Source organism: Lolium rigidum, chromosome 3 (assembly GCF_022539505.1).
Source record: "Lolium rigidum isolate FL_2022 chromosome 3, APGP_CSIRO_Lrig_0.1, whole genome shotgun sequence".
NCBI classification, from domain to species: domain Eukaryota; kingdom Viridiplantae; phylum Streptophyta; class Magnoliopsida; order Poales; family Poaceae; genus Lolium; species Lolium rigidum.
In genome coordinates, this window is record NC_061510.1 from 10,006,306 (window position 1) to 10,033,413 (window position 27,108).

Genomic DNA, 27,108 nt, shown 5'->3' on the forward strand with positions numbered 1-27,108 from the left:
TTTATTTACGGGATTTACCAATGATCCCCTTTATTTGGTTTATAACTCTGCAGAACAGGAAAACCCAGCTTTGTGTATTTTTCACTTTCAGAGACCTATATGGAGTCAAATTGACCTGAAATTTTTGAAACGTTATTTTTTCATCAAGAGAAGCACCCTGGGACCTGGAAACACACCTGGATGGGCCTGTGGCCCAAAAGACCTCAGGTCGCACGCCACACACTTAGGGCGTATCACATGTGCTCTTTCGGCCATCGATCGTCCAAATCGCATGATCTTTTTGCCCACCGACGTATTTTGACCAAGAAATCACTATATATATGGCCCCGAAGAGTTCTCGGGAGGATAACACCACAGAAAGACAGAAGCACGAAAACGGAGGCTGCAACAGAGAATATTGGAGGGGGGAACTCTGCCGGGATCACCGCCGGAGGGATATCCACCTTCTCCAACGTCTTCATCATCATGATCAAGGGAGAGTAGTTCACCTCTGGACTACGGGTTTGTGGCAGTAGCTTGATCTATTTCTCTCGTGTTCTTCATAGTTCTTAGTGCCATATGAGCTACCTCACATGATTATGGTCATATTTGTAATACCTATGTGGTGGATCCTTATTCTATGATATTGATCTGGTCGTATTATGTGTAAGATGTATTGATAGATGCATATTATGTACCCCGTTTTAAGTATTTGTTCTGATCCAACATCTATGCAAGAGCGTGTGTGGTGTGATGTGTGTATTAGATGGAGTAGCATGGTTTTAGCGATTGAATAGTGACAATAAATTCATGATCTATTATGGCTTTTCCCTTTCTTTTGCTACCTCACTAGGGATAAAGTGAACGCATGTGCTATGTTCGTCACATGACAATAGTGATGATTTTGTTGGTTCAAGGTAGCATATTTGAAATTCAAACATCATGTCAAAGTATTTATTGATATGCTCTGTTAATTCTTAATACAAGATTGCATGAAGTTTTCCCTTTCTTGTGGAGTATAAGAGAGATGTGTTGCATCATCTATATCTTAAGACGTGATGCCCATATGAATGCTTATCTTACTCATATTATTATTTTGCATCCTCATATCTCATTGATGAATTACTATTTATCAACTACAACATAAACGGGAGAATAGTCAAGTGAACCCACGAACCCCGGTCCACTTTTTATCATAAGAAACACCTTTATATTGCTTTTATCTTGTTTTCTGTTTGCTGCACTATTTTAATCCGAAAATACAAAAATATTTACTTTTCTTATTTGCATCCAAAACACCAAAAACAATCAACCCCGACACATGGCTTTTATTTTACTTGCGGGATTGCTAGAAGAAGGGAGACGAGAATACTCTTTTTTCAGTTCCTCGAGAGTTTGATATAAACCCTCGAGTCACCCTTGTGTGAAAGATACTCTGCAGATACAACACTCTGCACTTGGAGACCCAACGTATCAAGATATTTTTGGCGTTGTTATTAGCTGTCATCAGACGTATAAGCTCCACACCGCGAGGAAGCCTCGCGGCAGCCCTGTATCGGTCTAGGCTTTGTGTGAAGCTAGTTCACAGAAAACTTGTAGTTTAAGGTGTAGTCCACTATTCAAGTTGCAAACTAGTGTAATATGAAGCTCTTAGTGAAAGTTCAACTTAACAGTCTTCACCGCGCACCGGTATATAAAACAATGTTATAGAATTATGGTATTAAATGTGCCAATGAGACTTTGTGGAGGGATTGCTGGAATTTGGCCTTAACCTTAGCCCATGTACCAATACAAATTCTGAAATTCTCTTGGCCCATGTGGGAATGGAAATGGGTGGGACTAAAGTTTGGTTCCACATTGCTAGTTGAGAGAGAGTTGGAGTGGTATATAAGGTGGATTGTTCTAGTCCTTGTAAGTGAGTGAGACGATAGAGAGCCCTCACGCACTCCTCCACCTCCGCCACCCGCCTTGCCACGCCTCGTCGCGCACGCACGTCACGATGCGCCGCAGCTTGCGGGAATCTCGCCGAGCCGAGCTTATCTTTTTGTTGTTTCGAAAATTAATTGTGTGATTAATTACGAGACAACGCTGGACGCCATTTCGTTCCGGTCGACCTTCCCAAACCGCACTATATAGTGAATCCTAGCATGTACGAGACACCATATGCGATCCCCTCTTTCCAGTACATTGCGCCGCCGTCTTCGTCTTCTTCATCCCGTCCTTCGGCGTGCGCCGAGCGGCGGGATAGTAGGCCTCCAGAACCCTGCCTCTCGTAGACCTATACGGGTGAGGAGCAATCAGGTTTTTGGGGAGCGCTTACGCGCAACTACTGGCAATACGATGTCGTCCGACGACGAGTTCCCGAACAACGACTTCTTCCTAGACATCGACAACCTCTTCGGCAACCTCAACATGGGCGACAACAACCAGGATCCTGCTACTGCCGCCAACATCGCTGCTGCTGCCACTGCTGCCGCAAACGCTAGACGATACATATATTTGTTCTTCTCGTTTCAGATCTTGCTACAGTTTCTAGTACTATTGTTTGGAGTAGATGCGATAGGTTTATCTTGTCTAGATGCTATCTGTTCATCTACTCTGTTGATCTGCATGATTAGTTCATCTGCTATTTATGTAGTCATAATTTGGCAAATATTAGTTCGAATTAATTCATATGATAATTTGATTATAAATTCAACACCCCATCCCATATGACGTTCGTCGGGGAAGAGTGCAACATCATCACATACCGATCCTATAGGTGGCGGAGGTCCATCGAGGCAGGGACGATTATGACTTGCACATGTTAACAATCGATGCCGCTGAACATCCACTTCCCTATAATATTTTTGCTAGGATTAAAGAGGAGGCAGCTACTTAGGTTATCACCGGGGTTATCCATAAACCGATGAAGTTTTCGCCATTGTTAAAAAATACATATAGTCACTCTAATATGCCCTAGGAGGCAATTACTTTTGTTGGCCAGCTCTTATCTTCACTCGTGTTGCTTGCATCCTCCAAATCCACAAGCGCAAAATATGGAAGCAAACGGGAATGCACCCAGTACTGGATGCTGACTTCGTCCTATATAGGAGACAAAGTTTTGCATAGTGATCAGCTGATTCTCATCTGGTTCATCAAAGTCAGACATTTCCTAACCGAAAACGAGGAAATTCTGAACCAGTCAGCACATTTTGCCCCCTTAAATACTGCCTCATTCAAATCCAGAGGTTTGACCATGTAATCTACTAGTAGCTACTAGCAGGGATGACCAGCACTGTATAATTTGGATACCAGTCTTACCACTAACCGCTCAAACTAAAAAATTACCACTACTCCACTTGTAACATGTACAAACAGTTGCCCTAATAGTCCAACAGTGGAGTGGAGGCCTAGATCAGTCCCTAACTAGCTAGTTTAGAACAGTTGACTTGCCGCAAAGCAAATCAGTTTCTTTTTCTTTCCGTAGATTCCAATCCACCACACAGGACAAGGAGAGCTCTAAGCATCAGCTAATTAACCTGAGATTACCTACCTATTACCCTGCTAAATTCCCTAGCCCTCACCCCTACTATAACTGTTACCTACCTCTGGCTGTGGGCCGGGACCAGCTGGGAGTGCCACTAGCTAGTGGTAATTTTTTTCCATCTGTTGGCGGGTATCGATCGGTTCAGCAATCAGCAGCGCGTCAAGCGGCTCAATCCAAGGGCAGCATCATGACTTGAGGGGGTAAGTTGCTTATCGATCCAATGACCCTCGGTAATCACGCATGTGATCCAGGGCAGCCGAGCATCGTGAGCCCACGTGATCAAGGGGTTTTGATTTTGATCAACAGTGCTGGTTATGAGTTTGTAGTCCTACTGTACCTCTACGTACGTATGCCAAATGATTAAGACCTGCACGGACCTGCTACGGTGCAGGTGGCCGGCTCTGCCGTTTGCCAGAAAGGAAACTGAAAATGGAAGGGTCGGCGGCCCCGCAGCCTGCACACATCACGAGAATCTTTTCGGACTTCCTTAACCTAAATGAGCCTTTGTGCAAATTTTCAACCGGCCTCTTAAAATTTTAAAACTCCTATCATTCTTTTTTTCTTTTGCGAAACACGATACAAATGCAAATGCTCACATATATGTACATATACTCACACGTATGAACACATGTACGCACACCCTATTTCTACGAGCTCCAAGAGACTGAATTAAACAAACTGATTCAACGGGTTTTAAGATTGACGAAGACACTATATGCTATCAACAAAAACGTTCCAACATGTCCAACCTGATGTTTGATCCCTGGCCGGGCTAGCTAGGGATGACACTGCCATCCTAATCATCCAACCACACGTTGGTTCGATCCTATGATCATCATTAGTAACGCAGTTTCGTTTGCGTAAACTTAAAATTTGGTTTGGCAAGTTTTTGTTGAGTCCAGCCACCCAAAATAGCGTGACCTAAATGATTTTTTGACCTACATCGCTTAGTCGAGTCATCTTCCTTTACATGACCTACCTAAGTAGCCAAATAAATGGGACGTGTCTTTCCTATTTTTTTGACCTATCCTAGGCTAAAAATGGTTAAGTCTAGTGATTCAAACAAGTCAACCAAAGTGGCGTCATAAAATGGGGCCATAATAAGAGTTCATAAGTTTCCAAAAGTTTACGAGTACAGTAGTAGTTAAAACTTGAGCCAAGGACATTTAGGTAAAAGAAGTATAATTTTTTTGGAGGAGTAAAAGAAGTATAATTCGTTTTGTTCGAAAACGTAGAGGATGAGCAGAGCACGTAGACACTTTAATTTCTTTGGACGGGAAAAAGGAATCAGGAGCCGTCGTGGGCTCGTGGCGCCGTGAGTGGCATTTAAGGCGCACGGCGCATCGTCTGAGCGCAACACAGGGGCATCGCCCGATCGTCGTCGGCACGTGACGCCTCGCCGGGGTTCCCGCGCGCCGATCTCGTGGCCTCAATCACCGCACTTGCTATTTAAACACCCCCGCTCCGGTTGCTTTCCACCTCCTCTCTTCACTCCCACTCGCCGATCGATCTCGCCTATCAGCTGCACTTGGAGAAGCCACTTGGAGAAATGGCGCGCAGCAGAGCCTTGTTGCACCTGGCGGCCTTCGCCGCCGCGGCGTGCCTCCTCGCCACGGCGACCGCCGACTGGGTCACCGGCTCGGCCACATTCTACGGCGGGAGCGACGCCTCCGGCACCATGGGTACGCAAACAGCAACTCATCTCCGCTTGTCTTTTCAGCATGTACACTAGTTTTAATTCCATGCAATGCAATTGCCTGACGTTTTACGTGATGCAACCAATTCAGGCGGCGCGTGCGGCTACGGCAACCTGTACTCGACGGGGTACGGGACGAACACGGCGGCGCTGAGCCCGGCGCTCTTCAACGACGGCGCGGCGTGCGGGGAGTGCTACCAGGTGACGTGCGACCAGTCGAGCTCGTCGTCGTGCAAGCAGGGGGTGATCGTGACCGTCACCGCCACCAACCTCTGCCCGGCGGACTACTCCAAGCCCAACAACAACGGCGGCTGGTGCAACCCGCCGCGGAGGCACATGGACATGGCGCAGCCGGCGTGGGAGAAGATCGGGGTCTACCGCGCGGGCATCATCCCCATGAAGTACCAGCGTGTGCCCTGCTCCAGGTCGGGCGGCGTGCGGTTCACCATCAACGGCAACAGCTACTTCGAGCTTGTGCTGATCACGAACGTCGGCGGCGCCGGCTCGATCTCATCGGTGCAGATCAAGGGGTCCAAAACCGGGTGGATGTCCATGGCCAGGAACTGGGGCGCAAACTGGCAGTCGGGGAGCTACCTCAACGGCCAGGCCATCTCCTTCACCGTCACCCTCACCAATGGCCAGAAGCTCACCTTCCAGGACTGCGCGCCCTCCAACTGGGGGTTCGGACAGACGTTCACCACCGGCGCGCAGTTCTACTAGCGACGACCGCCGCCGGCGCACGCCGGCCGGCGTCGGGTCGCCTCTACTATTTCAGTCTTCTCTTTCATTTCACATTTGGGATATATAGCTTCATTCTGATGCATGGTAGGACTAGGGATTGGCTAGGTGCCGTAGTAGGGTGGTTTGCATGGCTGAGGTGGGTGCTTGGACGGGTTCGCCTCGCCCGCCCGGCCGGACTGATCTATTGCCCGCCGTGCCTGCCGCCTTGCGATGTTCCACCATCGATCCGATCTAATGCCGCATGCGATCGAGCAAGTGTACTGCATGTTGACCGAATCACCATCTTATTAATAGAATGAGCTCTAGTAGAATGAAAATGGCTATGCATATGGCTCTGTCCTGTGCACATTTGTGGACTTTGACTGCCCTGAAATCGATGCAATGCTTTGAGTAGAAATTAAGTACTGTGGGTGGTGGAGTATATGTGTGTTTTTGATTGTGTGTACCGGGTAATTTGACAATGTAGCCATGTGGAACACACGAATAGTTTAGGTAATGCAGCCATGTGCCAATGTAAAGTTCCATCGATCCAAGATAGAAGAGTGAAGATCGAAGCGTGGTATGGAAGGCGAAAAAGAAGGTTGACAAGCGATTACGCCTTTGGAGTGCCAAGTGCCAACGCTACATGCATGCCTTGATGGAGTGTACAACCCCATTCAAAATTAAGTGACTCAACTTTATCTAGTAGATACAAATGCGTCTAGATACATCAATATCTTGATAAATTCGAGTCATTTATTTCAGAACGGAGGGAGTAGCAACCAAGAGAATCTTGCACGCATATTAGAGGAGAGGTCACTTGAGATTTGATGATAACCTACTAATTCAGATACGCCCCATGCCATCCCATCTCACTAAAACCTTCCCCGTCCAATGCAATATCATCCAGACACACATGCAACATCGTATGACATTTTGTTCCCTTTGTTATATCGAAAACATGCAAACACACTACTCTATGTTAAACACACCCCATTACTCCATTAGCAGTGAAAGAACCAAATTAGCTGCAACATATATGCAAACCAAACTACGTAACACTACAACAAAACCTTGTAGTCTTAACATAATCTTTACAACACATGCATCCAGTCGCAACACAGCCACCTAATCCGTGTGGTGAAAATGATAAAGTGTGATGCCTCATTAAATAATTGCCTACAACACACAACAATGTGACACCCTTCGATAATGAACTCGACCAACAAAAAAAAATTGATGGATATAATGATTTCCATTGGGAAATGACGCCTTTTTAAATTCTTATTAATACAAGAATTAAGGTGGAAGGGTCTCCAAATCTTTTGGGTGGTTCAAAAGCTCAAAACCTACGAAAGGATCCAAGGTCTAATACTTTTCTTCTCATATTAATTCTAACCCTAGGCATCTTTATGGATGCCAATTATTCAAGGTTAAGATATGTTCATGTATCGGTTCTTCGCAGGGTGGGCCTCGTAGCGGGGAAGAAGCCCCCCCCCCCAAATTCTTTTTACTTTGATATGGATTATCTTTTTTTTAAAGCATCCAACAAGTAATCACCTTTGATATGGATCCATCTTTTGGTTGCTTTACGTGCTTTGTGGCATGTTCTCGGCGTTGAGCACTAATCGCGCAAGGCAAGATGCCAAGATGGCCGCAATGTCTCATATCTACAAGTACATAGGGTTGGGATATGGTAGTAGTATAACAATTTGTCCTCGAATATCCTCCGAGTCCATCGTGATCCCAACCGCATACTATGCTTGGTTTATCGAAATTTCAAAAATTTACCAAAACATCTGTAAAATTCTTTTGACTTCACCAAAAGGTACACCATAGGGGAAAAAAATCCATGCACGTATATGTGCACGTTCTACGTACGTTGGGATGTCTGTTGTTTTCTTGTTCTCGTTCATGGTACGGTCATCATCTTTGCTCCCTGAAAAATTCAGCGAGATCAAAACTCGTTTCTAACAGTCCATACGATTAGTTGGGTCCTGCAAGAAACTAGCCCATCAGATTCCAGTTACCTATTCCCACTTTCCCAGCCCATCAGGGTAAAATGGATTGTCCTTTAGCAGTCGGAACGTTCCGCCAAAACCCAAAGAAAAAAGAGAGCAGACGACACGGAGTTGCAGAGCCCACCAGAAATCTCTCTAGGGCCGCCGCCGCCGCCGCACCATTGCCGTCGCCGCGCCGGCGCTGGCGCCATGCTCCGCCTGCGGAGCTGCATCGCTTCCCATATTCTCTCCCCTCCCTCCACCTCTCCAATTTTTCATCTCCGCCGCCTCCTCTCCGCCACCGCGCCGCCCATTCCCTCGAATCCCGGATTCGTCGTCGAGGACTACCTCGTCGACACCTGCGGCCTCACCCGACCTCAAGCCCTCAAGGCCTCGAGGAGGATCCCCCAACTCAAATCCTCCTCCAAGCCCGACGCCGTGCTCGCCTTCCTCGGCGGCCTCGGCCTCACCAGCGCCGAGGTCGCCGCCACCGTCGCCAAGGATCCGAAGCTACTCTGCTCCGACGTGGAGAAGACGCTGGCCCCTAAAGTCGTCGGGCTAACCGGCCTCGGCTTGTCGCGCTCTGAGATCGTGCGCCTCGTCACACTCGCCGGCACGCATTTTCGCTGCGCTCCCATCGCCTCCAGGCTGCAGTACTACCTGCCCTTCTTCGGCTCCTTCGAGAACTTCCTCCGGCCGGTCAAGCGCAGCTCCTATCTCCTCGGCTTCGACCTAGAGAGAACAGTCAAGCCCAACGTCGCCTTCCTACAGGAATGCGGGCTAGGTGACTGCGATATTGTCAAGCTGTGTGCGGTCGTGCCCAGGATGCTCACTGCCAATCCGAAGCGCGTCCGGGAAATCGTGGCATGTGCCCAAGGTATAGGGGTGCCCTGTGGCTCTGGGATGTTCAGGGAAGCATTGCAGGCTGTCTCGCTCCTTAACGAGGAGAAGATCACCACCAAACTGGAGTTCTTGAAGAGCATGTTCGGGTGGTCTGATGCCGAACTGAGCCATGCTGTATCTAAGGCTCCAGTTTTACTGAGGAGGCCAGAGGAAGCGCTCCGGCGCAGGTCCGAGTTTCTCATCTCTGAGGTGGGGTTGAAACCGGCCTACATTGCTCATCGCCCGGTAATTATCTCTTATAGCATGGAGGGCCGGCTCAGACCCCGGTACTACGTTCTCAGGTTTCTTAAGGCAAATGGATTGCTAGATCAGAACCAGGACTACTATAATACAATCGTACTGAGCGAGAAGGCATTCGTGGAGAAGTTCATATGCCCTCACAAGGAATCTGCACCAGAACTTGCTGAAGACTATGCAACCATTTGCAAAGGGGAAATGCCAACTAATTTCAGGTCTACATGAACTGAGAATGTGCTCTGAAGATTGGCAACTTCACTCTGCGTAGTAAGCTGGTAACTCCTGTTTTGGTGGTCTTTACTCTTGTTTCGGTGGTCTTTCTGTAACTGGATGTTGGTTATTTTCTATAGATAGTCTGTTACACGCCAGTTTGGAAATATATTTGTGGTTCCACCCACACCGTTGAAGATAATTGAAATTAGATGTGTGGCTGGACCACCTCCACCTGCCTGATGAAATCATATGCGTCTTTCTACTAAAAGTAGCAGTGTGATCTGCTTTCATGGCAAAGTTATCTAGCATGTTGCACTTTCATTTCATCGCCTTTTCGGTTCCATCATATGTCATTTAGTACCAAGTTTGCAGTTCGATGGTTAGTATTTAGATTTTGCTTACAAATAATATACCAGTTAGTTCCAAGTTTGCCGTTCAACGTTCAAAATTTAGATTACCTAGAAATATACTTCTGCTGGGCGTCCATTTGTTGTTTGCCTTTTAATTTCTTTCCCCTTGTTCTTCTAAGGATTTATCATCTTTGTTCCAAAATACCACAGTTGACCTAACTTAAAGTTGGTATATATTCAAAGTTGAAAAAATAACGTACTTCAGATGAAAGCATGATCAACAAATGAGTTATCATTTACATTTGCTATTAACCGTCAGAACAAACCAGTGGTGGTGCCATGAATAACAAGATAATCCGATGAAGGTTCAACTTAAATTTGTTGAGGGTGCCGGAAGTAGGGACATCTGAAGAAGAATTGGACATGAGGATTGTCCACTATTCAGTGATTGCATATGTGAAATGTTATTCACAAAACCACATATACATGTTTTGCCAGCAAACCTAGCCAATGTGAAATTGTAGATTGAGGAATCAATTTCGCAAAGCCTCAAAATTCAGCCCAATCTGGTTGCTTTGAGCTGAGCTATAGTAAGTCATTACACGACACTGACATAAAGAGTGTCATATTGCTGGGTCTAGTGGTGTAATTATATGTTCGGATTTTAATGATGCAACAGAAGTAACGGCACCCTCTACTGTTACCATGCCATTGTATCTCTCTCAAGATCCTGACCGTGTGGATCTGATGAAAAAGAAGAGAAAACTACAGCAGTTACTTGTTTTTATGATAAATGCAAATCGCAATTGCAACTGATGATGAACGAGGAGTTCACCTCATGGTTTGAAACAGCAGCTTCCAATGCTCAACCTGCAGTTCAAAAAGGAGCCAGATCAATCATCATCCTGATCCTATGGAGGCTATGGAAAGCTCGCAATGATACAGTTTTCAGAGAAGCTACCCCTAATCGTCGAGAGCTTGTGCTCTCAATTCTTGAAGAGGCCAAACTCTGGTTCCTTGCTGGTGCTAAGGCCCTGCGCCAGCTGCCCTTACACGCGGAGTCCAAGATGCTGCCTAGTGCGAGAGAGTTGACCGGCAAAGTCGGTCATGTACAGCTTCAGTTTTAGGTTCTCTGTTTTTCTTCCTCTTTCTTTCTTGCCTTTTCTGCACCTTCTGCTCTCTTTTGGTAGCCTTGCTACACTCTTGTTTGCTCCTGTCTTCTCGACGGCTTTCGTCTAATATACCAAGAGACACGCTTAGGCGTGTGTTCGAGAAAAAAACTGATGATGAACATGAGGAGAGATAGTATATATATTTAGTGAAAACAAAAATACGAATTTATGTACTAGTAAAGTGTTATACCTTGGTGAAGAAGTGCCCACCTGCGCGGCGACTACAACTCGTGTTTTGGTACTGACATCTGCCTTGTACACTGTATTTTCTGTTAGTAGAAATGTGACTTTTTTCTCTTTCTGCATGTCATTCTGTAATCTGTTTTGTACAACTGCTGATATCCGCTTCTCTGTGCAGTGCCTTCCCCCTCGTCACATGAGTTAGTGCCGCAGTCACTAGCTCATTTTGTCCAGGCAGTATGAGAGCAGCTACCAAAGCCCTGCAATGAGGTTCCGAGGGCCATGTCTGATGTCTATGCTGTTACATATGTCTTTGATGTGGAGTTTACTGTTCGATTACATGTAAACTAACTCGTCTACATGTTCTCTGGATAACTTTAGGTCGACCACATAGTTTATAATAGCATACCGTCATTTCTTTATGTCCCCATGTTACAAGTGATGGACGAACATTTTATTAGGCGATTTCGCATGGATAGAGGCGAGGTAGAGTTTGGGAGTGTACCTGATTCTGCAGCAAAAGGACTAGGGGCTCAGGGATTTGGCCCAATGAACTACCATATGACAAGGAAGAACAGCACCGTGGCAGTTGCGGGTTTCGCTGGGGCATTGTACAAGATTCATGGTATTTGTAGAACTACTTTGGTTTTAATTTTTCAGCGGCGAGGAAGCAGAAGTGAGATCCTGTTCGGAAGGCCTCCGGTACCTGGAAGGCTGGAACACATTCACATAGATTCCGTTGTTGCTTGAGTCTGACTGTGCATTGAGTCTGAGTCTGAATCTGACCATAGCAGCGCACCTGGCCGTCCCTGTGGGCTGTGGCCGTCCTCATGTGAGCTGCCGGTTCACTTACCAACAGTGTCAGGAAGGATTCCTCTTATCACCAGCCCGGCTGGCGGGCTGACCCCTCTTGTGTGGCATGTCAACTTTGGTGAGGATACTAGCAACTCAGGAGATGACACTTGTTTGTCGTGAGAAGTATGGTAGACAAGCCTGTTCAGTTAACCATTCCCTTGTTAATCGAGTACTGTACTTTTTTTCCCTGGAAAAGAAAAAGGGCAGCATGTACAGAAGATGCGCAAGTGTCAGTGATCGTACACAGCTCAAGGAATAGAAGACACGTCGATGATGATCGGGATTTTTTTTTTCTTGCTTTACAATCTGTCGATGCATGTGCATGGCAGAAGCTAAGGTGAAAGAAATGAGACGATGGAGAGCAGCAAAACTACTAAATCATCATGTTTTATTGCGAATCAATCTAACTTAGATTTCCAGAACACAGTGAAACTGATTGATTTAGTGCAGCACAAATCTTAAAACAGAAAACAATTTGAATCCGACGGACCAAATCGTGCACGAAGGTCCGTGTATACGGTAGAATCCCATTCCTGATGGATCACCGACCTGCTGCTACAAGCGCAATTGTAGCTGAGCGATGCAGTGCGTGCATGCGCCGGCCTGCAGGGTTAATTCCACTCGATCGATCGCTCACTCACTCCCGATAGTATTTAAGAACCGTGCGTACGCGTGTACAGTTGATTGCTTCAGATTAATTTTCACTACTTATCACAGTCTCACTGTCACTGACGCTCACTGCCAAGTCAGAAATGGAGATCACGCGGAGTAGTAAACCGTGGAGCTTTCTGCTGTTCGTCGTCACCGCGGCGTCTCGCTTCCCGGCAACCACGGCGGGCTGGTCGAAGGGCTCCGCCACGTTCTACGGCGGCAGCGACGCCTCCGGCACCATGGGTAAGTTCGCCACAGCCAGCAGCTCTATATTTTAGCTGTGGAGCGGTTAAGCAAGCAGTGCGTGCGTGCGTGCGCAGGTGGGGCGTGCGGGTACGGGAACCTGTACTGGTCGGGGTACGGGACGCGCACGGCGGCGCTGAGCTCGGCGCTGTTCAACGACGGCGCGTCGTGCGGGGAGTGCTACCAGGTGGCGTGCGACCACGAGTCGGAGGCGCGGTGGTGCCTGCCGGGGAAGTCGGTCACCGTCACGGCCACCAACTTCTGCCCGCCCAACTACGAGCTCTCCGGCGACGACGGCGGCTGGTGCAACCCGCCGCGCGCGCACTTCGACATGGCCCAGCCCGCCTGGCTCCGCATCGGCATCTACAAGGGCGGCATCGTGCCGGTGCTCTACCAAAGGTACATAATCACATGCCTCCATTGGGCGGTGGTTTGACTTTGATAAACTAATGGCGTTCGATCTCCATGAATGTAGGGTGGCGTGCGTGAAGCAGGGAGGGGTGCGGTTCACGATGGGGGGCTTCGAGCGCTTCCTGCTGGTGCTCATCTCCAACGTGGCCGGGACCGGGTCGGTCAAGGCGGTGTGGGTGAAGGGGACGGGCACGGAGAGGATGCCGATGAGCAGGAACTGGGGCGCACACTGGCAGTCCCCCGCCGCGCTCGTCGGCCAGGCGATCACCTTCGGGGTCACCGACACCGCCGGCCAGACCGTCGTCTTCCAGAACGTCGTGCCGGCGTGGTGGAGGTTTGGCCAGGCCTTCACCTCCAACATTCAGTTCTCCACTTCTGCTCAATCGCTCTAGGTAGCACGGTCGGACAGGGATAGCTAGCTGCAGTCTGGAGATCGAGTTCTTTGTTGGTTTCCTGTTGTATTGGGTTGAATAATTCTTCAGACTGATCAGAAATTCAGGAAGGATACAAGAGTAGTCGAGTAATGTTGAGGGAGAACCTGGAGAGGAACTGGTTTAGTCTCGGATGTGAACAGAGAGGCTAGAATCTATTCATGAAGGAGTTTGCACTCCCTTTTTTTTTGAAAAGAACGGAGGAGTTTGTATTCTTGCCCCATTATAGGCAGCCTGTCTCATTTTCGTCTGTGCGGATTTTTATTTGCTAATAAATATAAGTGAGTAAGTGACCAAAATTAGGTATAACCACACTAAACTTGCAGTATTGATACAAGAAAATCTAGCAAATAAACATAAATAGCTTGGGCATGTGTGTAACATCTGGTTAGTTTCCCCTCCGGATTTTGTTGTAGAACTCTTGGCATCTAAGTGTGCCGGTTGATTAATACGTACGCAGCAAGTTTTCTCAAAAAAGAATAAGTAGTCCTTAAGTATTCTAGCTAATCCTAGCTGACTGTAAATCTGTTGCAGTCCTTGTAACTAGGGATCCTCTAATAAATTTGAATGGAAACATGTCGAAGAGAGATCACGGAAGAGATTAAGTAGTTCGAAAGAAAAATTATTATTTCTTAGCGGAAGATTAGATCTCATCAATTTGGTACTAAATAATAGTGTACTTTATATGATTCCTTACTTCAAAAGACTCTCTTGGCAATGAGATAGAAATAAAATAAATATCCATTAGCTAAATGAAGTGTAGTTTTTTTTTAAGGAATGCAGTAGGGGAAACTCTACAACAATTGTTTCTAAAAAAATAATAGAAACGCAAATCTGCGTCTGCGAGGAATTAAACCTAGGTGGCTAGGTTATACATCCATTTCCTTAACCAAATGAAATGTGGTTTGCCCAACCAAGGATCAAGAAAGGCTTGGGATTAATGACCTTGAGGTATAGAATAGACCTCTTCTACCTAAATGACTTTTAGGCTTCCTACCGAAGATGGCGTATGTCAAACCCTTTTAAAAAGAAAGTACACAGGCTCAGGTACAATGTCCCAAGCTTATTGAAAACTAGGGTGACCAAGAAATACTTCATTCCATATGGTTCGTTCCTAATTAAGGATGACATGGAAATTAGGTTATGCGAGGATAAATAGTTGGACAACGCTACACTTTGGAAACTATATCCAACTCTATATACATTGTTCGTCACAAGGGTGATACAAACACCAATGTGTTGGAGTCATCCTAATCAAATGTGACGTTCTAAAGAGATTTTGTTGGTCCTAGTTTTTCATTGTGGAATTTTGTTTTACCAAATGTGCACCCTGGAAATAAAGTTCTTTTCTCTTCTGTGGCACCTTTTCTTACGGCATGGCACCCCGGTTACTTGTGTTCTAGCTCCGCCACTGTCTGTCATCATGATGATACTAATAAACACTTATTCATTTAGTGAATATTTGCTACATCCATATGGTCGGTCATCTACATAGGTTCTACCGTGTACCCGTCACGTAGTGTTGCTAATATTTTTGGCAACAGACATGCCAAATGGTGTGGATCGTATGTTTAAATTACTTATTATTGTGGGTTCGCTAGCCGTTATTTTCTTGCTTTGGCTATGTAGAAATAACAAGATTTTAAATGAATTTTTTTTCTCTTATGCAAATCATCTACAGGCGCATAGCTTTGCTCCGTTCATAACCATCTCTACAACGTGTGGAAAATCGTGATATGTTTATGCAGGTGTTTACATGGTTGGTGGACACAATGAGCAGTATTATTATCCAACATGGATGACGATATTGTCTTTGAATTGTTTCTCCGTGACCTTAGGCATCTATACAGTTTCTCTTTTGTTACCTGTATTGCGTCTCTTTTTTATTTTACGCTCGTCTGTATTTAAGCAGGTGTGTGCATTCTAGTTATGTAAAAAACGGATATAATATTTAAACTTTTTAAATAATAAAACATCTTTTATAAAATAGAATACAAATACAAAGGATGTCACACGGTTCAGGTTTTGAACGGTCTCTTCCTCAAACCCTATTGTCTTACACCTTCACTCAAGTCAGATGACTTTAGATCACTGACATGCAGGGTCACTGGATGGAGGGCCCACATGTTAGCCACTCAAAGTTGGACTTATGTTAGAGAATCTGGTTCGTAATTTCTATCCTACCGATTATATATGGAGTGAAGTTGGGACCATGAAAGTTAGATGTTGATCATCCATTATCTTAGAAACGTGAGCAAGATTAAGAAAAAAAAAATCAAACAACTTATACCCATACTGACATACACTACATTTTCCCCTGGTGTATATTGATTAGATTGGGTAATCTTGCAAATCTCTTCGTGTTTACAAATATTGTCCTTAGAACTCGTCGACGAGCAAGTAAAAAATACTGAAACGGGGCAAACAAAGAGAATTATTCTCCGACTAATTATGATTAAAAAGCGTCAATTACTAATTTTTAAAATGAGGCAATAACTTTGTGTGTGTTGACTGCCAAAACCCACCGGCGGGCAGCGGCCTTGTCAACACCGTAGAGCCGGGAAGAGCCTAGAGCTGCGGCTGGCTGAGACCCCTCCGAGCGACGGCCCGCAATGCTCTTCTGGTCACACGCGGCGATGCGAAGTGCAAGGGCGTGCCACCTGACCTATACCTGGTCAGGAAGGTGATGGGGATGCCTCGCTTAGTTTCCTGCAGGGCATACATGTAAACATTAAATACGAGCCTCGATCGGCTCTCAGGTTGTCCTGTGAATCGGCTGAAAGAGCCGATCCACCCATGATTCGTACGGGGTGCACGAATACTTGGTGGTCCTGCTTGATCAAGATGGAGCTAATGAGATCTACGACGATTTAGGGTTTTCACCGCATAATCGGATCATCCTACTCCAGGTTGGGCCTCGCGGCCACGCACGGTGCTCGTAAGCCGATCCTAAACAAGGCCTAAAAACCAACATGAAGTTGATCCTCGGAACATCCCGTTTAGGACTTGCGAACGCCACCCTACGTGCCCACTGGATCCTCCCCCTTTGTAAGGCCTAACTATTGCAGATATTAAACTAATCCTTGTAGAACAAGGAGCAATCGTAACGGATCAGATCTACTAAATAATGATCAAGCGGGGTGCCGCCCCCACACTGAGATAGGCGTGAGGGCGGCTAGATATGCAAGGGTTGCACTACGTAAGCATGCTTAAACGAAGAACAATGCTAACCCTAACACATCTAATGATAACTACGTTGCTCGCCATCAAAAGCGCTTCGGTACGAGCAACGCATGAACAACGTAGGGCTTGTGCTGCCTAGATCGCAAGATGCGATCTAGGCAGCATGTCGCTTACGATAGAAACCCTCGAGACGAAGGAGTTGGCGATGCGCCGAGATTGGTTTGTTTTGGGGTTGAACGTGAGTTGTTGTTTATTCCATAAACCCTAGATACATATTTATAGTCCGGCGGACTCTCTAATGCGGGCGTGCACCAAACCGTGCACGAGTAAGATTCTATCCCTAAACTAAGATACGATCTAATATGTTACAGATACGCGGGCAATTAAGCCCAACTTGGTATGAAAGGCCGATCCACATACTTCTTCTATATATATATTTCTTCACGTCTATCTTCGATCGCGGCCCACCTCTGACTTGGTCAAATTCTGGTGATAACACATGCCCCCCTGGTTTTGGAAATGATATTTCCAAAATCATTACGTTTTTCTTTCGTCGGGTCATGTCATGGCAGAGCAGAACCATTGCTCCGCGCGATTTGACCGTTGTCTTTGGGTACTGCCTCCTCGAAAACTGCTGTGTCATTGAATTTTTTCACCGTGGCCCCCTTTTATTTAACCGCTCTGAGCGGTTCGCCATTTCACCATCCTGCTCTGTTCTGGCCATCGGCACCAAAAACCCCCAAACTCCCACGGCCATGTCTTCCTCTTCTTCTTCTTCCTCGTCGGTCTTCCACGACTCCTCCTCCGAGCTTTCCTACGGGTCCTCCTCCTCCCGCGAGACGCCACCGGACATCCGCGCCCCGAAGCATGGGACACGGAAGACCATGCCTCCTCTGTCCGGTCCGAAGACGACCGGTCCACGACCAGCGGGGACGAAGATCTTCGGTTCCTCGCCGTCGGGGAAGCTGGAGTCGGAGAGCGAGGACGACCCGGTTCCCACGGGACGGCTGCCCCACCTCGAAGAAGAGGAAGAGGAAGACGATGACGACGACGACGACTCCCTCGAGGGTTACCCGCCGGCGAGCGCCTCCGCATGTGGTGGGACGACGACGGCGGCGACGATGAAGACGAAGACGAAGCTCCCGTAGAGGGCTACGGGAGCGGCGACGAGGAACCCATCGGCGGTAGTGCCGATGAGAGTTCCGAGGACGACGACGAAGGAAGCGACGGCCCGTAGATTAAGATCTACTAGTATAGGCCTAGCAATAGTAGATTGGTCAATAGACCCTTCTTTTGTTCTCCCTTCCCGAGCAATCGGCTCTTTCTTTGTAAGAAATCCCCTTATCAATGAAGAAAATCCCTCAACTAATTTCGCTCCCTTGTCGATTGTCGAATGGAGTTGTCGTACAGGGAGCCGATGGCAAAATATCGGCTCATCTTGCTGTCTGAGGCCAAGCTGTTGTATAAACTTATTTCGCTAAAGTCGATATCAGCGTATCGGCTCTGTTCTCTGAAGTCGATGCCCGTGCATCGGCTGTACTTGCATACTGTTAATCTCCATACGTTTTCTCAAGTCGATGCCTGTGCATCGGCTCTGATATATATATATGTTTTTTTTTTTACTGGCCGATTCTGAAATCGGCCCCCACATCTTACTGTCCATCATCCCACATGCTTGGGAAATATTTCTTGAGGTGTTGACCATTAACGGCCACGGGGAACTTTTCGCCGCTCAATTCCTCCAGCATGTACGCATTACCCTTCAAGGCCTGGACCACTTTGTACGGGCCGTGCCAATTAGGAGACCATTTGCCATATGCCTTATCCCTGGTTCCCAATGGCAACACGGCTTCCCACACAAGATCACCAACTTGGAACTCCTTTGGCCTAACCTTTTTGTTGTAAGCACGAGCCACCCTGGCTTTGTTCTCCTTAATCTTCTCCAACGACCAAAGCTTCGAGTTACGTTGCGTCCTCAATAGTGTCGCTCATCAAAGCTGCATACTCTTCGGCTGTCGGATCATTCTGAAACGTGACGCGTCTTGATCCAGCACGTAATTTCCCAAGGCAATACGGCCTCCTGTCCATAGACAAGCTGGTACGGCGAGGTCTTTATAGCTCCATGGCACGACATGCGGTAGGCCCATAACGCTTCTGATAGCTTCTCGTGCCAATCCCGAGGGTTCTCGTCAATTTTCCTCTTGATCAGCTTGATCGGGCTTTGATTGGACGCCTCGGCACTGTCCGTTAGCTTGAGCATAGTATGGGGATGATCGGATCGGTTTAATCCCTACGTCATCACGAGAACTTCTGAATTCTTTAGAAGTGAAGACCGAACCTCCATCGGTCGTGATAGTACGGGGATTCCAAACCTATGAATGACGTGTTCTTTCACAAACTTGATCACGTCCTCGATGTTACCTTTTTCATAGGGACGGCCTCCACCCACTTGGTGAAGTAATGCTGTGATGACCAAAATCCATTCATGTTTTTTACACGATGCCGGATGGATTTTGCCGATCATATCCATGCCCCACCCCGAAACGGCCAAGGCTTGATGATGGGGTTCATCGCTGATCTTGGCACCATCTGAATTTTTCCAAACATCGACATGCTTGGCACCCCTGTAATAATTGAAGCAATCTTCAAGCATAGTGGGCCAATAAAACCACGATCGCTCGATCAACCACTTCATCTTATGAGCCGGCTGATGTGTTCCACGGGCGCCTTCATGCACCTCATGTAAGAGCCGATTGGACTCAGTCGGTCCTAGGCACTTGAGTAGCAACCCTTCTAATGTCCTGTAGAACATATCGTCTCCTATAAGGACATACTTCATGGCTCTGTATCTCACCCGTTTAGGTGCCCCCCGAGCCGAATCTTTCAAATAATCGAAGATCTCGGCTCTCCAATCATTCGTTCCGGGAATTGTATACGAACTTCCGCTCCGTCGGCTATATCTATGTAGCTGACGCCATTTGTGCGAGATTGTTGGCATCGGTATTCGGGACCTTGGGATCCAATTGAAGTTGATGTCCGGAGCTGTGTCATCAACTCACGGCATTCCACCCAATATGGGAACATCGATTCACTTTCGCAATTATATTCCTCCGTGAGCTGGTTAATCACCAACTTTGAGTCTCCGAAGAGCTCTACCGCTTCAGCTCCAGCTTCCAATAACAATTCCATTCCTTTACGTATTGCCTCATATTCTGCTACGTTGTTGGTGCAAGGGGTAGATAATCGATGGAGAAGGAGTATTCGCCCCCGAGGCGATACGAGCGGAATGCCGATGCCGCAACCATCGTCACAAACCGATCCATCGAAGAACATAGCCCATGCACGAATGGATAGTGCTGCTATATTGGTGCTGATCCGTTCGGCGATGAGATCGGCTAACGCTGGCCCTTAAGCGCCTTCGCGGGCTGGTACCGGAGATCAAATTCCGACAGCGCAAGCATCCATTTACCGAGTCGGCCTTTCAAAACGAGGGCCGACAACATGTGTTTGACGACGTCTGATTTACGGATGACGATGATCTCCGCCGTCGGAAGGATGTGATGAAGCTTGGTGCGGGTGAAGAATAAGCGGAGGCAAAGTTTTTCGACCTCGGGGTATCTTGTCTCCGCGTCCGGCATCCTTCTGCTGAGGTAGAAAACGACTCTTTCAACGCCATCGTAAAGTTGCACCACCACGAAGCGATGGACGTATCAGCTCGCGACGAGGTAGATGTAGAATGGCTCAGTCTTCTTCGGGGCGGAACTAGCACGGGCGGCGTTGTCGGATATCGCTTAATTTCATCAAACGCTCATTGCTGTTACTGCCCCTGAGTGAAACTCGTCGTCGGACTTGATCTTCACCGAGCGCCATGAACGGCTCGATTCGTCCTGACAGATTAGAGATGAACCGCCGGACGAAATTGATCTTGCCGATGAGGCGTTGAAGCTCTTTTTTCGTGGTCGGCGGCTGCATGGTACGCACCGCCTCCCGACTTTTCAGGCCGATCTCAATTCCCCGTTCATGAACCAGAAAACCTAGGAATTGACCAGCCGTCACGCCAAAGGCACACTTCTTCGGATTCATTCTCAGCCCGAATTTCCGAGTCCGTTCTAGGACGCGCCGTAGATCGTCCAAGTGCCCCTCCATGGATACCGATTTGACCACCACGTCGTCGATATAGATCTCCACCAACTTGCCGATCAGATCATGAAATATATAATTCATGGCTCGGCTGGTACGTTGCACCGGCATTCTTCAACCCAAAGGTCATGACCACGTACTCGAACAAGCCTACTGCCCCTGGTACTCTGAATGCGGTCTTGTGTATGTCTTCCGGAGCCATGAAAATCTGATTATAACCGGCGTTGCCATCCATGAAGCTCAACACCTCGTGGCCAGCAGCGGCGTTTATCAATGTTTCCGCCACGGGCATCGGATATTCGTCCTTTGGGGTAGCTCTGTTAAGATCTCGGAAATCGATGGCCACGCGCCATCGGCCGTCCTTCTTCTCCACCGGAACTATACTGGAGATCCACTCGGCATACCTGCATGGTCTGATGAATCCGGCGGCCAACATTTTCTCAATCTCCTTCTTGACTTCTTCCAGAATCTCGGCCCTCATCTGACGTGCTCGTTGTTGGAACGGCCGAAATCCTTTCTTCAGGGGAAGCGATGCTCAATGATGCTCCTGTCTAAACCAGGCATCTCTGTGTAATCCCATGCAAAGCAATCCGGGTATTCCTTCAACGGGGCTATCATCTGTCCCCGAGCTGCGGATCTAACTTCTTGGCGATAAAAGTAGGTCGAGGCTTATCCCCCGGACCGATGTCAACTTCCTCCTAGCTCATCGGCTGATGTGAACCCGTACCCCGGCTTCCCGTCACCTGTGAGGTCGACGCCGCATCTTCGGGAGAGCGGGCGATACGGATACGGCGGGCCGATTACTAGCGTCGGCTTCTACCTTGATCATCACCAGGATGTTTTGGCGGTGTCGGGGCCGATCACATGGAGCAGCCTCTTCCTTGTCTTTGCCACGAGAGCAGTTGCCCTCGTCTTTATCTTCATCAAGGGGGTGCCCCAGTTCTATCATGCTGATGTTGAACGGATGTCCTGGTTGGCACCTCCCGGGGTGAGTACCGTTAATCCTGTCAACGGCACGCGCCGGTGAATTATGCGCTCCTGGTGTCGCCGATGTGCGCAACAACGGCAGACGGGGCTGGAGTGGCACTTTTCCTTGGTAGGTTCTGAGAGCTGGCTCTAACAAAGAGTGCTGATTCTTCATGACCTCCCTGATCATCCGAACGGCGACATGCTCCAAAGTATTCACCAGGCTCTCGGAATGGAGGCGCAACGAGTGAGCCACCATGCCACCAATCTCATGGCGTACGGCCCTGGTACGTTCTTCTGATGGGACAGATAGGTCCACTTCATCGAGTGCGCCTTCCGGTGAGAACTCCTTCCGCCTGACGCCATGCGAACGGGTTCTGCGATATGAGCCGATGAGGTCGGCTTCGAGGGTAGCCTTGGTCTCGTTGTATTGCTTCTTGAGGTCGTCAGGCAGATCCTCGTAGGTGACTGGCGTGCCGTCCGCCATCTCAGATGTAGATGGCGATGTGGTTGATGTAGACGACGTGTCCCACCGGGCGTGCCAGAATGTGTTGGCCTCAGAAACCCACCGGCGGGCAGCGGCCTTGTCAGCACCGTAGAGCCGGGAAGAGCCTAGGGCTGCGGCTGGCTGAGACCCCTCCGAGCGACGGCCCGCAATGCTCTTCTGGTCACACGCGGCGATGCGAAGTGCAAGGGCGTGCCACCTGACCTATACCTGGTCAGGAAGGTGATGGGGATGCCTCGCTTAGTTTCTGCAGGGCATACATGTAAACATTAAATACGAGCCTCGATCGGCTCTCGAGGTTGTCTCGTGAATCGGCTGAAAGAGCCGATCCACCCATGATTCGTACGGGGTGCACAAATACTTGGTGGTCCTGCTTGATCAAGATGGAGCTAATGAGATCTACGACGATTTAGGGTTTTCACCGCATAATCGGATCATCCTACTCCAGGTTGGGCCTCGCGGCCACGCACGGTGCTCGTAAGCCGATCCTAAACAAGGCCTAAAAACCAACATGAAGTTGATCCTCGGAACATCCCGTTTAGGACTTGCGAACGCCACCCTACGTGCCCTTGGATCCTCCCCCTTTGTAAGGCCTAACTATTGCGAGATATTAAACTAATCCTTGTAGAACAAGGAGCAATCGTAACGGATCAGATCTACTAAATAATGATCAAGCGGGGTGCCGCCCCCACACCTGAGATAGGCGTGAGGGCGGCTAGATATGCAAGGGTTGCACTACGTAAGCATGCTTAAACGAAGAACAATGCTAACCCTAACACATCTAATGATAACTACGTTGCTCGCCATCAAAAGCGCTTCGATACGAGCAACGCATGAACAACGTAGGGCTTGTGCTGCCTAGATCGCAAGATGCGATCTAGGCGACATGTCGCTTACCGATAGAAACCCTCGAGACGAAGGAGTTGGCGATGCGCCGAGATTGGTTTGTTTTGGGGTTGAACGTGAGTTGTTGTTTATTCCATAAACCCTAGATACATATTTATAGTCCGGCGGACTCTCTAATGCGGGCGTGCACCAAACCGTGCACGAGTAAGATTCTATCCCTAAACTAAGATACGATCTAATATGTTACAGATACGCGGGCAATTAAGCCCAACTTGGTATGAAAGGCCGATCCACATACTTCTTCTATATATATATTTCTTCACGTCTATCTTCGATCGCGGCCCACCTCTGACTTGGTCAAATTCTGGTGATAACAGTGTGTCCGATTACTTCTTACCAAGAACATTGTTGTCAATGTAATTATGAAAATCTAGCAATACATCTAGGGCCAAGCACACTCTAGTAATGGCGTGCCGAACACAAGAAGCTACACCAACTACCAATAGAGTCACTCGGTAAAACTAGCAGACTGACAACTAGTGTAGGAGAGAAGAAGTCATGTTAGATTACTTATAATGAGAGTAACATAGGTAGTAACATACACCTATAAGAAATATCAACTAAGTATTTAGATGGCATGTCATGTCATAAAATAAGGAGATGCTTGTGGTACCATAACATCACACTTTCCAATATAAGATGAGTCTACAACCTACTCTAATAAATATGACTTTGCATGATACCACACATATGTTACTAACTGCTATGAAGGTAGTAACATCGATTAGAAACATGTGCATGTTCTTATCCCATGTTACTCCTCACTATGACTAGTCTTAGGCGATGACTCGTTTCCAGAGGCGAAGCAAACAATACACAAGATTATGCGCTCATTACTTCATCCGGCAAGGGACAACAAACATTGATGTCAACCGCATCACCCACATGGCACGAGATCAATATCGCCAACGCTGAAAAACACTTGGTGTCTCCGTCACAACATCCTACCGCTCCACCGCACCCTGCGCGGACCCACGTTCTGATGCCTCTACCCGATGTACCACCCTCCTCCGTCGAGTTTCAACGTGGCACATGATTTGGAACTCGTAAAATCAAGTTGCACATCACAACCACTAGCAGATCACTACTTCCCCACTACCTGGGCAGCTTGCCCCACATATAAGAAATTGTCGCCTCTCAGATGCATCAATTGAGATAATGACCTTGTAGAACCCGCGACCCGAGATCACCACAACCGCTGAGATCATCTCTAAAGACTTGTGCAACGCGGTTCTCCGAGTACCTTCTTGTTTTGAGTTGAGGGTGATGGACCGGCCATTCTTAGGCTAGTGGATGACGAGACGTTGTTGCGTGAAAGCCTTCACTATTCGATGGACAAAGCCACGCATGTAAAGCTAGTGGGTGTTGTTACCTTCTTGATGGTGTCCTGGGTGCGCCGTGATGTTCTCCTTTATCAAGGTACCACCAGCGAAACTCTAGATCCTCAGGGATCAAAAGGTGGTGTCTCTTTAGCGCCACTTCCCTTTTGAGGGCATCATGTTTTCGGATTTACCTCATATCCGTATCGGTTTACACGATCTGGCACATTTGGAAGGAACGTGGCGAAGATTTTTTCTGGACAAGTCAATGCCAACCACAACTATGGCAAGCTTGATCACATTTGACACAGAGTTGCTTAGTAAAGTGAAGTGTAGATCATTGTCTTAGCCTGAGCACGTTCATTCTCTCTTTTTTTTTTCTTAGCCTGCGGGTGAGTTGTTTTCATATAGATGCACTTGTGTTCCATCTTCTTTAACTATTGGGGTTTTCCTTTCCTTTTATTTAATGCAAAAGTACAAATCCTACTTTTTCGGAGGGGTAAAGCTCTCTTTATTACTCAATAATCATAGATACAATAGAAGTATATGGGGTTTGCAGGAACCACAAGCGACGACCATTCAGTAAATCTAAGAGAACTAAGAGAGCTATGAGCTAAGTCATGCGCATGGACATTCGATGATCATCTTTCATGAGTGAAGATAACCTCCATGAAAGCTTGTTTTCCACTACTGATTTCACTAAGGATAGTAGCATATTTAGCGAACACTAATTTCTCAAGCATTTGTCACCTCCAGACAGCCCAATGATATCAAAAACCTTGATAACTGGAGACCAATAGCCAACGCAAGGCCTTCACCATAGGCAATAGCTTCAAATGTTGCTGGGTTGGATATACTAGGGCAACCTAGGGAGGATGACCCAAACAAGATCCATCATGTCTCCTACATATATATTTCAGCCATAACCCCATGTTGGCCATTCCGAGACACTAATTCAACCACGCTGATCTTTGCATAGTCCCCTAAAGGTGAAATCCATCTCGTTGCCCTAGGTTGAACATGTCGATCAGCCGGCCTTGCCCGTGGTGGTGTGAAGCACTGATATTCCGGTTTGCCATGAATTTCTCAATGATTTTGAAATTCGAGAACGGACTCTGGACGAATTCTTCATGGATGTCCTTGTGATGAGCAGACCAAACAACCCCTAAATGCAACAACGATGTAAACTAAGTAAGCTTAAGATAAGGATTCAATCAAAAATAAGATCCACTCCTTAGCACCTCGCATTGGTTAATGGATATGTGACCTACAAATATACCATGAATTAAAGCCCAAACACCGCGTGTCATTGCGCAATACAACAGAGAATGCCTCCAATCATCATCAACAACATGGCAGAAGCTGCACTCAACAATGACAACCATGTTTTGATGGTTCCTAATTTGAATTTATGGGTATACTCGGATGAGCCAGTCACCAAAGTAAAACATGGACTTTGCTAGATACTTTGACCTTCCACATCTTGCACCATAACTTTTGTTGACTAGTAGAGGAAGAGCTAGATTGTCTCCCCTCTAACCAATCTGGTCAAACCTTCATTTTATGAACCAATGCTTGATAAGCAGAGCATAGAGTAAATAAACCCGTCTTCTTAAAATGCCAAACCCAAAAATCCTCTTGTGGTGTTGTACAAACTAGAATGGATTTAATTGCCTCAATATCCATACCTATAAAATGTTGCTCCAAGATCTCAGCGGTGTGCGGTGCATGCAACGATCGGTAACATCCTGGCACCCCCTGGGATCAAGTTGTCCCGCCATATCCTGGTTATAGCTCCATTGCGATACGTTTAATGAAGCCAAGCTTCAAGGCACCAGTTCCTTCTAAGACAGCTCTCCAAATCTGACTAGGCCGACCACCCAAATTGTTGGAGATATGCCCAAGAGGCAATAATAAAATGGTTATTATAATATATCTTTGTGTTTATGATAATGTTTACATACCATGCTATAATTGTATTAACCGAAACATTGATACATGTGTGTTATGTGAACAACAAGGAGTCCCTAGTAAGCCTCTTGTATAACTAGCTTGTTGATTAATAGATGATCATAGTTTCACGATCATGAACATTGGATGTTATTAATAACAAGGTTATGTCATTATGTGAATGATGTAATGGACACACCCAATTAAGCATAGCATAAGATCACGTCATTAAGTTATTTTCTATAAGCTTTTTGATACATAGTTACCTAGTCCTTTCGACCATGAGATCATGTAAATCACTTATACCGGAAAGGTACTTTGATTACATCAAACGCCACTGCGTAAATGGGTGGTTATAAAGGTGGGATTAAGTATCCGGAAAGTATGAGTTGAGGCATATGGATCAACGATGGGATTTGTCCATCCCGATGACGGATAGATATACTCTGGGCCCTCTCGGTGGAATATCGTCTAAATAGCTTGCAAGCATATGAATGGTTCATAAGAGACCACATACCACGGTACGAGTAAAGAATACTTGTTAGGAGACGAGGTTGAACAAGGTATAG

At 47.1% G+C, this 27,108-nt stretch overlaps 3 protein-coding genes across 3 annotated transcripts; all 3 read left to right on the forward strand.

The window, feature by feature from the left end:
* Positions 1 to 5,057: 5,057 nt before the first annotated feature.
* LOC124694440 (expansin-A12-like) lies at positions 5,058 to 5,924 on the forward strand. The gene is made up of 2 exons (XM_047227424.1): positions 5,058 to 5,190; positions 5,296 to 5,924. The coding sequence occupies exons 1-2, from the start codon at positions 5,058 to 5,060 to the stop codon at positions 5,922 to 5,924; spliced, it is 762 nt and encodes a 253-aa protein (XP_047083380.1).
* A 2,202-nt stretch (positions 5,925 to 8,126) lies between these two features.
* Positions 8,127 to 9,432, forward strand: LOC124694442 (transcription termination factor MTERF4, chloroplastic-like). The gene has a single exon (XM_047227427.1). The coding sequence runs from the start codon at positions 8,135 to 8,137 to the stop codon at positions 9,287 to 9,289; it is 1,155 nt and encodes a 384-aa protein (XP_047083383.1). The 5' UTR covers positions 8,127 to 8,134; the 3' UTR covers positions 9,290 to 9,432.
* A 2,018-nt stretch (positions 9,433 to 11,450) lies between these two features.
* On the forward strand, positions 11,451 to 13,531 carry LOC124694298 (expansin-A15-like). The gene is made up of 4 exons (XM_047227297.1): positions 11,451 to 11,604; positions 12,552 to 12,728; positions 12,806 to 13,127; positions 13,204 to 13,531. Exons 1-4 carry the CDS (start codon positions 11,451 to 11,453, stop codon positions 13,529 to 13,531), a joined length of 981 nt encoding a protein of 326 aa, XP_047083253.1.
* The last annotated feature ends 13,577 nt before the right edge of the window (positions 13,532 to 27,108 follow it).

What these genes read in the sequence shown, in the direction of transcription:
- LOC124694440 (XM_047227424.1), top strand. Translation starts at nt 5,058, where the DNA reads ATGGCGCGCAGCAGAGCCTTGTTGCACCTGGCGGCCTTCGCCGCCGCG. An exon ending in CGACGCCTCCGGCACCATGG is followed by an intron (nt 5,191 to 5,295) that starts GTACGCAAACAG and finishes CAACCAATTCAG; the next exon opens with GCGGCGCGTGCGGCTACGGC.
- LOC124694298 (XM_047227297.1), top strand. Translation starts at nt 11,451, where the DNA reads ATGGATAGAGGCGAGGTAGAGTTTGGGAGTGTACCTGATTCTGCAGCA. An exon ending in CGACGCCTCCGGCACCATGG is followed by an intron (nt 12,729 to 12,805) that starts GTAAGTTCGCCA and finishes GTGCGTGCGCAG; the next exon opens with GTGGGGCGTGCGGGTACGGG. An exon ending in GTGCCGGTGCTCTACCAAAG is followed by an intron (nt 13,128 to 13,203) that starts GTACATAATCAC and finishes CCATGAATGTAG; the next exon opens with GGTGGCGTGCGTGAAGCAGG.
- LOC124694442 (XM_047227427.1), top strand. Translation starts at nt 8,135, where the DNA reads ATGCTCCGCCTGCGGAGCTGCATCGCTTCCCATATTCTCTCCCCTCCC.